This window comes from Aphelocoma coerulescens, chromosome 2, assembly GCF_041296385.1.
Source record: "Aphelocoma coerulescens isolate FSJ_1873_10779 chromosome 2, UR_Acoe_1.0, whole genome shotgun sequence".
In the NCBI taxonomy this organism is placed as follows: Eukaryota; Metazoa; Chordata; class Aves; order Passeriformes; family Corvidae; genus Aphelocoma; species Aphelocoma coerulescens.
This window is the reverse complement of record NC_091015.1, coordinates 71244161-71260619: the sequence shown is the minus strand read 5'-3', so window position 1 is coordinate 71260619 and position 16459 is coordinate 71244161. Positions and strand designations below refer to the sequence as shown.

The 16459-nt window shown below is 42.0% G+C and overlaps 1 protein-coding gene across 1 annotated transcript in view; it reads right to left on the bottom strand.

Annotated features, from left to right (window-relative positions):
* Positions 1-15804, bottom strand: part of KIAA0319 (KIAA0319 ortholog) — a 42680-nt gene extending 26876 nt beyond the window's left edge. The window contains exons 1-2 of the mRNA XM_069007973.1: positions 15735-15804; positions 6152-6924 (exon numbers count right to left, since the gene is read on the bottom strand). Of these exons, the coding sequence (XP_068864074.1) occupies positions 6152-6924; positions 15735-15783 (822 nt within the window). The 5' untranslated portion in view covers positions 15784-15804. The remainder of the gene's footprint in view (positions 1-6151; positions 6925-15734) is intronic.
* Between the last annotated feature and the right edge of the window lie 655 nt (positions 15805-16459).

The window sequence follows — 16459 nt, the reverse complement described above, 5'->3', positions numbered from 1 at the left end:
TCTGGCTTCTTTCCTCTCCTGATCCTGTGCCAATCCATCACCTGAAAAGCAGCCATCATGGCTTTGTAGGACAGATGGAGACAAAGTCACCTCAAATGTACCTTTCCAGGGTGCCTCTTCTGCAGTGGCACCAAACATCACTTCAGACAGCAAGCCTAGGCAAGACACTGCTGTCAGAAAAGGTGCCCTGCGGCACTGTCATGTCTGAAGTGGTATCACAGCCAAAAAGACAGCTTAAACTAAAAATGTTAGCAGGCAGCAGACAACTGGGGCAGGGACAACACCAGAAATTAATTTCTCAGACAGAAACTATTACTGAGAGATTTACTGGAACAGATGTGGAGGGCAAGATTAACCTAAATTCCAGCTTGAGAAGTGAAAAGAAAAGAAAAGAAAATAATTCTTTCTGGGAGTGAGTAGGGTAGGCTCTGTTGGTACGGGCTTTGTGGGCTGTTTGCTTTTACCCTTTTGTACAGCCACTATTGCTTGATACAAACACACCAATGGTGAGGGCCCACATCCTTCAGTTCTCAGGGTTTGACTTGAATGAAAATCTCTTGAGAATTCCAACAGAAAATGAGAACAACCCTATAATACAGAACAGAAAAAAAAAATTGATACAGTTTCCTGGGGAAGCTCAAAGTTACAGTGCAGGCAACAGTATCATGCCAAGGGGGTCCTTTCCCACTTCCAGTCACTGGCTGACCCTGTAGATTGGGTACTATTTTTTTTTCCCCTCTGTGAATGGGAAGGATAAACCCAACCATGTTTCCTTACTTCATCCTGATCCTGCAGGCAGCCCAACTTTCCCCCGCAAGGAAGCGTATTCCTCAAGTGCTCCTAAAGGCAATTCATCGTGACTCTGGTGAGTCAAGGGCTCCTATGACTGCTTCCCCAGCACTGTTTCCTCCATGTCTCTCTGCTCATAAGACCACCACATAACTGCAGTACCACTTGCTTTTTCTCATTTATCTGGAAAACTTTATGGAGAGCAGCTCTGTCAGCAGTGAAACTGCTCTTTTGCTGGTCTGCTTCTCCCTGCTTCTCTGCTTTCAGTCTAATGACTTCAAGCAAGTATGACCTCTACTAACTGTGTAGTTGGGGAGTTGCAAAAAGAGCAAACCATCACACAGAATAACATGAAGTACGGACTTCAAAATAGAAAGAAAGGTAAATCTAAATATCAAACCATCTTTCAGGGGTTTTATAAATCCTCCATGGATCAAGTCAATCTATTTTTAACCAAACAGAACTGTTTAGCTTCTGCAGGCCTCAAAACTGAAACAAAGCCAAAACAAGAGATGAATATCTCTGATACTCAACTGTGCTCTAAGTCTTAAATATGAACTCTGAAGGCAAGCCAATCAGACATTAAAAGGCTCACCATCACACAGAGTCTGTCAGCCATCTTAAGGTTTCTTAAGTAGAGATTTATGCATTTTGACTGCACCATTATCCCTGCAAATACAATAAGCACAAGAATCAAGTCAAACCTTAGCTATTGCATAAATGTTCAAAACATTGCAGCATCAACATAGCAGCAGCTAGAATGTGACTAAACCTGAGAAACCTTACTTGGCTTAGCAGTTAACTTATTTGGTTCAGCAAGTCAGCAGTTAACTGGGAATTTTAAAAGATAATTAATACTTTGCAAATATCTCACTTCAAGGATGGGCAACACTGCAGATTTCTGTTCTGGGCAGCTGGACAACATATACTCTGTATATGTGTGTGTCCAATCGACCAGCGGTACAAGAGACAGAGAGGCCTCTTGGTAAGACAGTCTCTGGTGCCAAAGACTTATCGGTTATGGTGAGGGAAAGGAGCCTCTCCCAGGAGGCCTTGTTTGGTTGTGGTAATGTGCCCCAGCTCTGCTTCCCCAGCTGGTTCCTGGTGTTAGCCACACCCCTGTACTTAAGCTTGAGCTGTCATGTGTTTGGGGTCATTTGCCTCTAGAACCCTTCACAAGTTGTAGCAATAAACTGCTTTCTGTGGAACTCTACGCAAGGACCCTTCTCAACTCCTTGCCGTCGGCTTAGTATCACTGAAGCCATCCCTGCGTCTGTGCGTTCATGCACGTGAGCCACAGAGCCGTAGGGGACTCAGTAATAAGTGGCGCCCAATGTGAGGCACCATCTAACACTGTCCCTGCCCGGCTCCGTGGGGTCCCACGTGCCCCTGCAGATGCACGGGTGGGTTCGCTATTATAGTCGGTAGCAAACAGTCAAGAGGGGCATTTGCGTGCGTTCCAGCAGGAGCATTTATTGCTGCTACACTGTCAAAGGTTGCAGAGGTAAATACCAACATGACCCCAAAGCCCACAGTTTTATCCAGGGGCAGGGAAAAGGCAGGACTAGGGAACGGGGACCAGTGGGGAAGCTCTGGGGGAGTGATGAGGGGTAGAGGCTGACAGCCAACTGGGAAATTCAAACTGGGGTAGATTAACATAACAAAACAATGCATCCTGGGAGAAGCCTTTTTGGTCACCCTAACATGAAGTGGTTCTTGTGGCACTAGGGACCCACCTTACTGAGAACTCTCTGTCCCTTGCAATGTATGTTCACTGGCCACCACACAGATTTTTGAATGTATTCATGTAATTGAGCTGCCAGAGAGTGACAGTCCATAAGATCACTCTGAACTCTGATGTAAACCCGACAGTCAGGTGACTCACTTAAATGACAAACCCCATATTCTCTCTCCCAAGTCACATACAGAAACTCCCTGCATCTGACTGCATTTATGGCAAGGATGCTCCAAGGGCACAGACTCTGGAGGTCTGTGTTTGGTTGGTTTCTCAATTTAAAATCTCTGTGCAGGTCCTTGCTCAAAGAACACAGCACCTGAGGACACCACATCCTGCTGACTACTGTGAAGGGAGGGAATTGCATTTTTGCCACCTCGCTCTGTCTGGCTTGTCAAAACAGCTTTGTCTGGAACCTGCAGAAGGGAGTGCATCAGCACAGATCCAGGAATAGAGATACAGAATTGCCGTGGCAGAATTAAGAGGATGATAGGAAAACATGTGCAATGAACAGGGTGATTTATTAAACTTAGTAGCAAGCATGATTTTAAGACCTTCATATTTTCATAACCTATACAAAACCACCACAGTTTGAGAGGTTGTTTGGATTATATACCAATGAAAAAAACTATTCAGAGACCTCTCGGCATTTTTAATCCAGTACAAAAATTTAAGATTTCCTTCATAACAAAACTTGATTTTCAAAAACCAACTTTTTTCAGAAGGAAACACAAAAATGTGCTAAGCAGTCCATATGAGATTTGACTAAAATGTCTCCTTGCTGGAGAAAGAGACACATAAGAAGGAAATCTTATCATCAGAGTATATCACAGACAGCTTTTATTTCACTAGGGTGACAAGTAAAGTTTCCAAACCAGAAAAACTTGAAGTCAAGCCGAAAATTTGTGTTAGGCATACCTGGCGGGGCTTAGGCGGCAGAGGGCTGGCTGCAGGGGCCACCCCTGTGGTCCCAGGCAGTTTGGCAGTGGATGGAATCAAGCCACCACGCACCAACACTGAAACCTCTCAAACCTAGTTAAAAAAGGGCAACAGCCACTGTGGGCAGGGGACACAGGAGGATGGGGGGAATGCAACACAGGAGACACGAGAGGAAACATCTGGAAGTGAACATTATTGTGCACTGGGCTGAAGATGCCCTCTTGGAAACAGGCACTCCATGCCACTTCCCAGGGAACTGAGGCCCACAAAGAAGCCCACACCAGTGCAGATGAAACGAAAAGGAAGGAACAGTGGCAGAAAAGAGAAAGAAGTTATGAGCGGCAAAAAGGAAACTACCATGCACTGACCCAACCTCCTGTCACCTGTTTTCTCACCAAAGCGACTGTGCATAATCTGCAGTGAAAAGAAGGGGAGCGGAGACTAGGAAAGGGAGACGAGATGTCTCTGGGCTGAAGCTGATTCTAGGGAAGGCCAGGGAAAACTCTTTGCTAAAACTGCTCAACATCTCCATTTCTCCACACATGTCTAAATTCAAAGGATTCCCACCTAGGAAACAAAGGTTTCTTAGGCTTTGGCAGTTTCTCAAGGCTTTCTGCTTCTCCAGATTCTTTCTCTACATTAAGAGAGAGCTTTTAGAGCCATTTCTAATTACATGTAATGAACAGTTTTCAATGTTATCCCACCAACCCTCTTTCTACAGCTCTGCTCACAGAGCACATCCCAACCACCTTCTAACTACCCTTGTCTTACCAGTTCTTCAGCATCATTATCAGCTGTGGCTAAAGACTGATCCAGGTTTGGAGTTTCATCCCTTCTGCACTATAGCAGCAAGCTCATTCCTCAGCCTTTCTACTGGAGTTTCAGTGGCTGTGCTACCATAATGTTAGCATAATATGAAGATCACACAAGAATGCCTCCTCTGTGTCCCAAAGAGAAACAGGTTTCTCTCCATTTCACTTTAACATAAACTCTCATTTACACAGTCAGTGTACAAAGAGAAAGCAAAAATCTTTCTATTCTGGCTGGGGTAGCAAAATCAAAGTAGAGATCTACAAAGTAGGCTTGGCCATAAATCTATTTATCACTGCTGCAGGATGTGAAATCTCAAATTTCATAAAATGGTATTCACATGATCCCTTAGAGACAGAGAACAAACTTGCTCAGCTCCGCCACATAGTTTAGGTGAACTCAGAGTTTTATGACTCCTCTAAGACACAAGGCATAAACACTTCCGTCAGCAGGGATCCTGACAATGGACAATCTCCCTTGTGATTCTTCCAAACAGATCCCACAACAGGCCAAAGACTGCTCTACTGAAGTCCATGGTTGTGACCCTGCTTCCTGACTTATTCCTGCCCCTCCTAGGAGCTTCTACCTCATACCTGCATCCCTAACTAACCCCTTGCTTCCTGGAAGGGTAAGGTTCAGCAGAGTCTCTCTCCTTCTCAACTCCTCTAAGCAACTCAAAGCAATAACCTTCTTGAAGTCATCAACCTTCAGAAACTTTCTGCATTGCTTGTGCCCTGCTCTCTTGCCCTCCCAGTAGTTTTGGGGTGGCTTAAATCCACCATGAGGACCAGGGCTGTTAATAGGAGGCTTCCAGTTACCTGAAGTCTTTATCTGTTTCTTAAGACTTGCTGTTCTCCATACATCAATCACCCCCTCCCAGTACCACAGCTGTCACAGATTTCAGGCAACTTCTTATTTGCTTGCATTTTTCTTCCCTACAGTAACAGCAATAAATTACCATTTTTACAGCAAGAGATACTCACTGGTTACAAAATCTGGTGGAATTTAGAGCAAGTCAGCTAACACTGATTAATTTCCTCTTCCCTCTGGCAAGGGGGGTCAAACCCAGGGAATGTTGAATTTACAGCCTGTTTCAACTTTCCAGTTGAACCCACCCTGTTCTTAAGAAACCAAGGCCCATTACTTTCAACTGATCAAACTAGTTGGCATAAATAGAGAACAGGCACCTGCTACATAAATAGAGAACAGGTGCATCTTACCTATACTGACTTTTGTATTGAATTTTAAGTAATTAACTTATTTTTCTAATTATCAGACTCAAGGATTCTGAGAACAGAAACACCTTATCCCCTTCATCCTGCTGCACATCATGGTCCAAAACCGCTACCATCCCTCCTTACGTACCATGCCTCTCCCATGTTAAAAAAGCATTATAAAAATTAACTCAGCACTTAACATCTGTAACACTGTTCTGCATTAGTAGCATGAAGCACATGAAGCAGGCCTAATTTTATTGATGGAGGAGTTTATGTTTCCTGCTCTTGGCCTTTGGATGCCAGAGGGTCTACTAGTACTGCCCTGCTAACTTCTTCCAATGAGTCACCAGGGGTCAGAAGTGAAGACCACTCTAACACTATTACACCAGGTCCAAGTTCATTCATTGTACACTTTCAAGGAAACCCCACAGAGCCCTAAAAGGAACTTTACTCCTTATCATCTGATTAAAAAAAAAAGTCCTTTAGTGATTCACCTCCCTATTAATCAAATCCCCTTCAGCCTTTTCTACAGGTTAAGAGGACTGTAAGTCATTTGAGAGTTGTAATATTACAAGGCAATAACCTGAGATTTTCAAAGATTTGAAAACCAAAATAATTGCCAAGTAATTATTCCTGCCTACTTTCTGAGGGGTAAACATACCTCTTTTTGCAAAGCATCCTCAGTTTGTGCAAGAAGTGGAACAACTGCTTCCCTTCCAAATGCCTTTTCAGGGAGTGGTGTAATCTCTGGGAGGGATGACAGCCTCTCTGTGGAGTGTTCATTGATGGAAGTCAGTTCAGAGCTGTTTTTATTCAGAAGGCTTTCCACTTTCCCAGCCTCCCCTTTCTTTTCAGCAAAATCTTCCTGGTTATCTCCATCATCACCTGTGGAAGTGTTGAAGCCATTTTCACCTGCCACCATCAGGCCCCAGTCAGTATAATCCATACTGTCCTTCTGCTCATGTTTGATGCCCACTTGAAAGGGGTCCTGCTCCAACTCTTTATAATCATCAGTGTATTCAGGTATCTCCTCAAGGCTGGGATCTTTGCCAAGCAGAGATAGCTTCTTCAGGCTACTCATCTCCTCAGATGGCTCATTCTGGAGTCCCACAGAGTGGACCATGCTTGGAATCACTTGCCCAAATCCTAGCAGTGATGCTGGCCTCTGAGAAGGCCTCAGCACAAAGGTAAGGTAGGACTTCACAGTTTCAATTTTTTTAGGTTCACAATTGTCCTTGTGTTGGCAGTTCACGATGTAACAGCGCCGTTCAAACATCCAGGACAAGTCACAACCAGAGAGGTCACAGCACGCTGCGATGCACTCGGACACTGACAAAGCGTGAGGAACTCGCATGATTTTAGTGGTTTCTAAGTTGGGAGATATTACTGCACCTGAGTACGTGGCTCCTTCTCTGCACTGCTCACAGCTGGAACCTGAAACAACACCACCAACATAAGGCACAGCACTACAACCAAGACATAATATAGTTTACTGTGACCATAAGTGGCTTACAAGACAAAGACAGGTGGTACCCTATTTAAAAAAGCTCATTTCCTTTCACTAACATCACCACTACCTTTTTGAGCATGTCCCTTTGCAGTAATATTTGTACTACGGAGGATTTTTCAGTGTAGGATCTTGATAAATTTTTCATAAGAACCTTTTACTCCTGGGCTACAAATTCAAATACATAGAGATGAAAACAAATTGCCAATCCTCAAAAACAAGAACAGAGCAGGGAACACAAAGAAACCCAAAAAAATCATGGGGTACCTCCATTACTCCCACTGCATGTTCCTACTGTGATCTTTAAAATGTGTTTTAAAACAAAACTCAAATAAGATGCTGTAGCATATCATTGTTTCACTTGAGGCAGAAGGAAAAAAAACTCTAAATAGGAGAAAGATTTGCCATCTCATCTGAATTTCATGAAGAGTTTCTCACTCCAACATAATTACTGGTCTTAATATAAAACCTGGATCAATTTCTCAAACTTTTGCTGCTTTGCCCACAGGTTCATGCGAAAACTCAAGAGCTTGCTCCAGTATGGACCTCTTTCCTTCATTTGCAGTTAAGTTGCAATCTTTTAACATGACATCAGATTTATTTTCATAGCACATTACAGACTGAGCGTGAAATGTTCAAAACAAGCATGAATCAACATATTATATATTCCAGTCAGTTTTTAACATCTTTTCTAGGTGTTTTTCCCCTGGTTATAACTGTTCTTCAGAACTCCTCTCTCTGAAATCTGATTATGTTTCAAGAAAGTTGAGTAAAAACAGAAAATTATTCTTTTGATTTTCAACTGGACTTGCTAACTCAATGAATGAAAACAAGCACGTCCCCACTGTGGAGCTAACACAGGAATGGAACAAAAAGCTGACTTTGCCTGCTTTGTATCTCATTATTCACAATAGTATAGGTCAGGAAAAATGAAATCAAGGAGTAGGAATAGGCTGGCAATAGGGGTTAGGTCTGAATATGAGATGCAGAGATTCTCCTACACATCCACTGTATCCAGCACCACATTACAGTTCCCACCACCTCATCTGGGCTGAACTGCAGCACACTCCTTCACAATACATGGTCTGAATACAGCTACCAAAATACATATGGGGCATCAAACTGCCTGGGAAGAGTATAAAGCTTGCAAAATAGGTTAGTTCAGTGCAAAAACACCAAATCAAACAAACAAAAAAAAATGCACCACATACTGAGGGACAGAGGGGACAAAATGGTATGATGTTTTTGCAGAGCTGGCTGTGTGGGGTAAGGAAAAACATGAAATGAAAACAAAGCTTAAAGAACATTGATGACTTGCAAATAGGTATAGCTGAATAGGAAGCTGAATAGGAAAAAGGATAAAGAGCTTCAAGGACCATTTTCCTGACTGCAACTACTCCTTCACACAGAGCGAGGATGCTGTCAACTGTTCCACTTTACACTTTCAGTGAAAAAAATCTATCCAGGGCAACACACACTTAAAAAACCTATCCTGTTCTTACACAGCCCAGACATGAAGTATTCTTATCTATACCCAGAAGGTGCTTAAGACTTCTGCATTTTTTTCTGTTACACTGCCTACAAACATTTCCTCTACAGTCCCGGTTACCTCCAAGAACATAAGACCCTGGCAGAGACTCTGAATTATCATCACAAGTCTTTTCTTTAAGTTGTCTGCACTACTTTAGAACAGGGGAGCCAGAAAAGCTCTGGGTTAAAATGAAGTACAGGAGTCAGGAAGCCCATTCAACCATTCTGTCTTTTTGCAACCCATATGCATTCAGCTATTCCTGTAAGTCAGTAGAGAGTAGGCTTTTAAAAGGGGAAAACGGAAACATGACTCTGTGCAAATATGTAATATTAGGTCAGTAACAACTCATTACAATGTATACTTTAGGAACAGCACTACTAATGTGAGCCAAAGAACTCCTTTGATGGCTGTTTTCATCACCCCCCTTCTTCAACTTATTTCTGAAACAGAAAGTGAACAGTGTGTTAAAAAAAAATAAATTGAAAGTTTCCCTATTTACTTGTTCAGAAGAGAATGACCAATACTTCTTGTTTTAGAGACAGGCCTACACAATTGGGATACTCCACTGCTCTAACCTGAGGCCAGACTTCAAGTCCTCAACCAGCTTCAAATCTCACTCCGCCACTTTCAGTTTGACACCTCCGTTATCACACTGCAGAGTCAACCTCTCTCAAAAGTCGTGGTGCTTCTTTAGCCATAGAGAGAAACAAGTTCAGCACATTCCTAAGATGATACATGACTTTGAACCAAAATCTCCCAAGCACACAACCTAGCCACAAACCTTAGCTACCTGCTTTTGCAAATGTCAGAAGGCTCTGGTTTTATCCCAATAAGGAACAGAAAAAAATCTCAAAGTAATCTAAGTTTTATCTCTTGCTTTATCTAGCATTACACTGAGTTGAACTGTAGCAGTAAGTGTGCAAGAAAGGATGAATTTATCAGGCTATTTCGGCATCACACTGAGTGTGTCCACTAGTTGTCTTCACATGAAGATATGTAAGATCTACTTAGAGTGAACTTGATCTGATCTCTAATTTCATATTCCCTTTCACCCCATCTAGTCTCCAGTCTGTAATGGACTCAAATAGAGATAGGGAGGTCTCTTATTTACAGAAAATTTACTGAATGTGTGCCACATGAAAGGTCACTTAGTGACATTTGTGTCTGCTACAGTATTACCTGCTGTGCGAGGTCATAGCACACAGATGTTTTATTTTAGTGAACTGATCTCAGGAATTAAACTACTCTTCTACTCTGACCAGTAAAGGCAAAAACCAGCATCATGCAATGCTCTTTGTTTCAGAAGTACTCACTGAAGCTACCAACATGAAGATTGCGTCCCTTTATTACAAGCCCTGAAAACCCTCTGGAACATGAGTCAATAGCCTAAAACTTCTGCAAGCTAAGTGTTTCCTTTCCTTTTAACTGTACCCTACAGTAAGACAATGCTGATATATCCAGAGACCTAGTCAGGCAAGTTGGTTACCCTAAAAATACCCAACCTATATTCCCCACCCAAATCCTAATACAGTCACAGTGTGGAATACAGTTTCATTTTAAAGAGATTCCTTCCTTTAATGAGGGAACATCCACACCTTTGAGCTTCACACTTCTGCTCCTTCACATCTTGGAGCATGAGTCCACTGATGTCAAGAGCTCATCAGGAACACAGCTGTTCCCCTGTTGCAGCTGACTGGAGACCTTTCCTCAAGTGGACATGGAAACCTAACATCTGCTCTCCCCCATGCTCACACAGCCATGAGCACTTGAATGACTTGGCAGCAAATATTCTTTAGTCAGTCAGTAGTAAATTGTGACAGTGCACTAACACTGAGGTCATCACAGCTGAACACCCCAGCAGGAAGCCCTGCACAGGCAGAACTATCCACCTCTGAGCTACTCTGTTTGCTTTCCCTGGCAGCAAGCACTATACGAAGAAGCAGAAAGAACGGGCAAGAGGAAATGTACAGTAGTAGAGAAAAGCTCAGATTCAGACCTTGCACCAAGAAAAGTCAACATTTAATCAGAATCCCATTACCTTCTTGCTGGCAGCACAGCACTGAGAGCCCACATAGCATATTATTCTCACAGCCTAAAAGCCTCTGAACCACCTGAGCATGGATGATCCTATAGCAGCTTGCTACAGGAAGAGTAGGATTGTCCCTGTTTTCTTGCCATATGCTCCATCCACTCTCTTTCAGCAGCAAACTAGTTCTATCCTGGTTTTAGGCCTAGTAATTTTTTTAAATCCATCCAAGTAACTTTTACCTCATTTGGTGAATTTTGAGATGAAATATATTGTATCAGTAAAAAATAAGTTTTGTTTTTTCCTACTACTATAATAAACACTGAAACAATTTTTATAAGGTTCTGGAAGCAAAATTAAAATAACTTTTTATTTTTAGTTACAGTCATCTTAGAAGAGAAACTAAAATTCCAATTTTCAAGCTAGAGAGAATTTCCACAGCAGAGCTATGAACCCCTGCAAAGCACACTTTATATCATAAATGATGAAAAAGGCTTATACTCCATCAGCTTTGGTAATGCCTTACAGAAGGTATTGTCCTGGAAACTAGAAAAGCAGTATCACTAGAAACTTCAACATCTGAAATGTCACTGCATTGGTTCCTCTAGCAGCAGCTAACATCTCTGCACATCATGGAAGTGTTTTCATTCTTTTTCTGCAGGCTGCTCCAAGGTTCTTTGGACCCTGGCATTTCATGTCTTCAGACACAGATACACATGAGATAACAAAGTACTCTTTTGCGTGTTGGTAAAGGTGCTGACTGAGGAACAAACATCCAAAAAAATGCTCAGTTACAGAAAAGCAAATCCTCAACACAAGCCATAGCCAAGAGTAACCCAGTTAATCTGCAAACAATGATCTGCAAAGCTTTTATGGTCATTACAGCAGCCTTCACACTTCTTTTGTCCAGGATCTGTCAAGGCATCATGATTAGTTCAGTAGGTCTGATGATCCTTTCCAAGTATTGTTTTCATTCCACAAATTGTTATCATCCCTATTTGTCACTGATAAACCAACTAAGTGCTATTTAAAAAGAAGAAAAAAAACCCAGGAAAACAGAAGGGTAGATGCATGGCTGCAATTATTGCATCCCTCCACAAGGAAATGCCAGACCACTTCCAACAGAGGTATGGACAATGTGAACTAACCTGGCATACTGCATAACTCACTAATCTCAGAGATTATAATCAAGCACTACACCATCTTGTATCTCTGGAAAGACCTGTGTGAACCAGAACACTAGAACATCTAGTCATGGTAGTATAAGTAACAAAGAATGCAGTACAACCCCAGGCCAGTGGTTCTGCTGTCATTTCAAAGGGACACCTACATCTTAAATTTCCCTTGACGCTCCTGGCCTGTGCTTCACATGTTAGACATGTTGGAAGAAAAGGGTATTCATCTTTATCAAAGTTCAAGACCAGTAGTAGTGAAATGTGTTGAAAATTGAGGGTTTGTAATGTATTTAGAAACACCCTCTGCTAGAGTAAAGAAAAGGATATTGGTGAAGGCTATCAAAGAATCTGGGAGGTCATATAATCTACACCTGGGATATGTGGACTTGAAAACAGGAGACTAGACTGCACAACACCTGTGACTGCAATTACCTGGCAATCCCTGTTTACATTTTTGTTGGAGTGCCTAATCTCAGAACAAAGCACACAACACATGCACACAGCATGAGAAAACCGAGAGTCAGCCATGAGAACACTATTCATTGTATTTGCAGAAATGCATTTCAACAGCAGTATTTGCAAGGTCTGCTTCAGATGCCAAATTAGAATATGCCTGCTCAAGATGTGAGCTAGACTTAATTGATTCCAAGGTATTGGACTCCCAGCTGCAAAGTAAACTGTTGTTTCCATGCTGGAAAACAATGTCGTCTCTCTCTCTCATAGAGAAAAAAAACTTTGATACATTAGCAAAAAATCAGTAATTAATGGCCAGAATAATTTAAATGTATTTCAATATAGGCTGATTTCATCAATGAATGGATTCCAAAAAAGTGAAATGAGATTATAAGCTTTCTAAGGAATGTCTATATGGATAAATTAGCAGCTGCATCCAGAGGTTTTGGAAATCAATCCTCCAAAACGCATGAGATGTTGAGTGATAGAGGCATGGTACACACTCATTGGTACTATTGCCACACCCAGCTCAAGCCTCCTGAGAGGCACCAGCATTAATCATCATACAGATATCCAGTGATGGATATCTGTATCAATTAGGTTTATGTGGCAAATCTTGGTAGTTGGGGGCAGGGCAAAATGGACTGCAGGGATGGCTTCTGTGAGAAGACACCAGAAAATGCCCCACTGTCAGGACAGAACCTGTTACAAGATGGACCCAGAACTGGCCAATGCTGAGCCAACCAGGGACGGTGGCAGCTCCTCTGTGATAAGGTATTTAGAAAGGGGCAAAAAGTCTGGCACAACTGCAGCAGGCAGGAGAGAGGAGTAAGAAAATGTAAGAAAAGCCATTCTGTATACAGCAAGTATACAGTGAGGAAGGGGTAGGAAGTGCTCCAGTGCCACTGCAGGATTCCCCTGCAGCCTGTGGTCAAGACCGTGGTGAAGGCCATTATCCTGCTGCAGTCCATGGAGCTCCACAGTGAAGCAGATATCTACCCCTGCAGCCCATGGAGGACCCCACCTCAAAACAGGTGGATAAACCCTGAAGGAAGCTGTGAACCCTTGGAAAACCCAGGCTGGAGCAGGCTCCTGGCCTGAACCACAACCCCACGAAGAGGAGTCCATACAGAAACACATTTTCCAGCAGGACCTGTGACCCCACAGGAGATCCACACTGGAGCAGCCTGTTCCTGGAGGACTTCCCTGTGAAAAGGACCCATGGTGGAGTAGTTCTTGAAGAATATGAGTCCATGGGAAACACCCCATGCTGGAGCAGGGAAAGGGTGTGAGGAGAAAAGAGCAACAGTGATGAAGCATTATGAACTAATTGCAACCCTCATTTCCTGACTCCCTGAGCCTCTCAGGGGAAGAATAAAGAAGAATCGGGAGTAAAGTTGAGTCTAGAAAGAAGGGAGAAATGAGGGGAAGGTGTTTTTAGGTCTTACTTCTTATTATCCTCCTCTGCTTAATTGACAATAAATTAAATTAACTTCCCTAAGTCAAGTCTCGTCTGCTCTTGACTGTAACTGGTGCATGACCTCCCTGTCTTGGAGTCTATGGAGTTTTTAATGATATTTTCCTCTCCCATCTTGCTGAGAACGGGAAGTGATAGAGTGAATTGCTCTGCACTTAGCAGCTAGCAAAGGTCAGCCCACACGTTCATTAAAAGCAGTAAAACGCTATTAGTCAAAAACATCATGCACAAATAAAACTAAATAAACATCACCTAAACAGGACAGAGTAGCCCACCTCAAATTCTTTTAATGAACCAGAGCATGTTTTTCAATATCCTTCCAATGATATTCATCAGTGAGCCTGTTTCTCCCTTCTCTCAGTGATGGAATGTCAAGCCTTTCTTTCCTATATTAAGTCAGTCTTCTCATTATCTTAAATTAAACAAGTGTAGAGATAACCTGGGGGATTTTTTTAAGAAAAGGTAGCCTTTAAAAGCACAAGCTCATGGGCAGAAAAAACTGCAGAATGAACATCTTGCAAATTCCTGAGTCTGAGTCAATTCACCTTAAAGCTTGCACTAAAAAGAAGTCCTTTTGATTTAGAAAAGGTGAGGCTTTACTGATATATTGTAGCAAACATATCCTGGAAATTAGCAGGAACTTCCCAGTTTAATTAGGTATTAATTGTATTTAAAATACTACAAATTATTGAGATGGAAATAAATACTAACAATTTTACTAAAATAATATGAGCTATTAGATTATACTATCCTCTAAACACTGTGAGCTGGTAGCTGAGATACAGGGAGAGGCTTGAAATACGGCCAGCAGTTTGAGTGCAATGGTCTTGTTCTCAGATAAGCCAAGAGAGCATAACAAATTTGCAACTAAAAACAGATAACTTCCTCTACGCATGCAGAAGATGTTCTGATCTGCTAACAATTAACAGTATTATCAAAAGCATGAAACTGTGACATTCTCTACAGGCAAATTTCAGTATTTACTGCACATTACTGCCTTCTGTTGAAGTTGCTGTAGGTTTCCTTCTAAAGATACTAGCATAGACCCTACAGCAGGTACTCAGTATCTCATAGGAGAGGATTTTATTTAAAAAAGGCAAACTTGTTTACTACAGCAACAAAAAACTCAGCTCCATGTTCTCTTCAAAAAGTTTGGCAATATGAGATCCTAATGGTGATCTTGATGATTAATTTGAACCAGCTACGAGCACCGACATAGTTAATACCTATCTCCCCCCAGCTGGACGCTAATACATATCCCCTTTCATCCAACTTTTCCAAATTCAGTAGTCAGTTTAAGCCTTAGCACATTAAGCAAGTCTCTCCCTCATGAAACAGCTCATTCTGTTTATACTACAAGAGATGAAAAGTCAGATAACTGTGCATTATTTTCTCAGTTTCTGCTAATATGGATACTGCCAGTACCACCACCAGCCAGAACTCAAATTTTTTTTAAGGAAATAAACCCCACTTCTTCATATATTTTTCTTCAGTTACCATATCAAAACTACCTGCACCTCTCTGACAGAGACAGTATTAAGAATTGCTATCATTCTTCATCTGTCTGATTATGGAAATAAATTACCTATCCCTGTGGCTGAAGCAGAAACTTTCAGGACTTTCCTGTGGTTTTTGAAAGGATATATATGTTTGCAGAGAGGATGATGAGGTGAGAGATGTGAACCAGTGCATTCATGCTACTCATAAATAAACCACCTCATGATAATTCAGAACAAAAAAGTAGCTCACAATCCAAGCAACACATCATTCTTAAATTGCTGTCCTGAAAGAGAAAAAGAGGGAAAACTCTGAACTCTCCCACTACCCACTTTTGCCCCATGCATCTCCCTCAAAACAGCCTGCTGAAATTGGCTTCAAACAGCTACTCACAGCTGCCTTCCTCCATTGCAAGTTATGAAGCTGTACCTTACCAAAGCTTTTTGCACTGAGGAGTCACAAGATTTCCCAGCTCTTGCCTTATTCATATTTATTTCACAGCTCTATACACACTCCAGGAACATTTAATTCACTTGTTCTGTCTGGATGACTCAGACACATGAGAAGTAAACCCCTACCTGTTAACGTCCATAGGAACAGGCAGAGAACACCAGGTCCAAATGCCATGCTGCACCAGGAAGGCAGTGACAGCTGCTTTTCCGGCCGGTTGTGTGGAAATTACAGGTCTTAACAGTGTTTCTTTTTTTCTAATATTGTTTAGTGCCCTGCTGTGACCATCAAGCACTGAAACAGACAGCACAGGAAAATATAGGTCAGATGTGAGCATTAATTAGAATGTCACAGTAAAAGACAACAGACAGGTGACATGCAGGCTTTATCCTTACTTACTGACTTCTTGATGGATGACATAGTGGATCATGCAAGCCGAAGATACAGAACAAACTACCCACCTGGAAATCTCTTTCTCTAGAGATACAGAAACATCCCAGTAATACTTGCATTCTTGGGCTCCAGTACCTCAAACCCCACAAATATTCAGTCTGCAGTTATCCAGACCCTGGTTTAGCTCTGACTTTAAAGTAGCAGGTACCCTTAACTGAGGAATCACAGACAGCATTGTCCATGCTAAAATCCACACAGTAAGTCAGCTTTTGAGGCAGTCCTCAAGCTATTCTTTCCCAGATATCAAGGCAATGCAAGCAGACACTCCTCCAGAATTTCTAGGAAGACATTCCTTGTCAGAACACTAAATTCTCCAAGTAAGGCATCCTAAGCAACAAATAAATGTAAGGAATTAATAGTTCAAAGCAACATTACTCATGCAAGACTCATGCAAGGATAA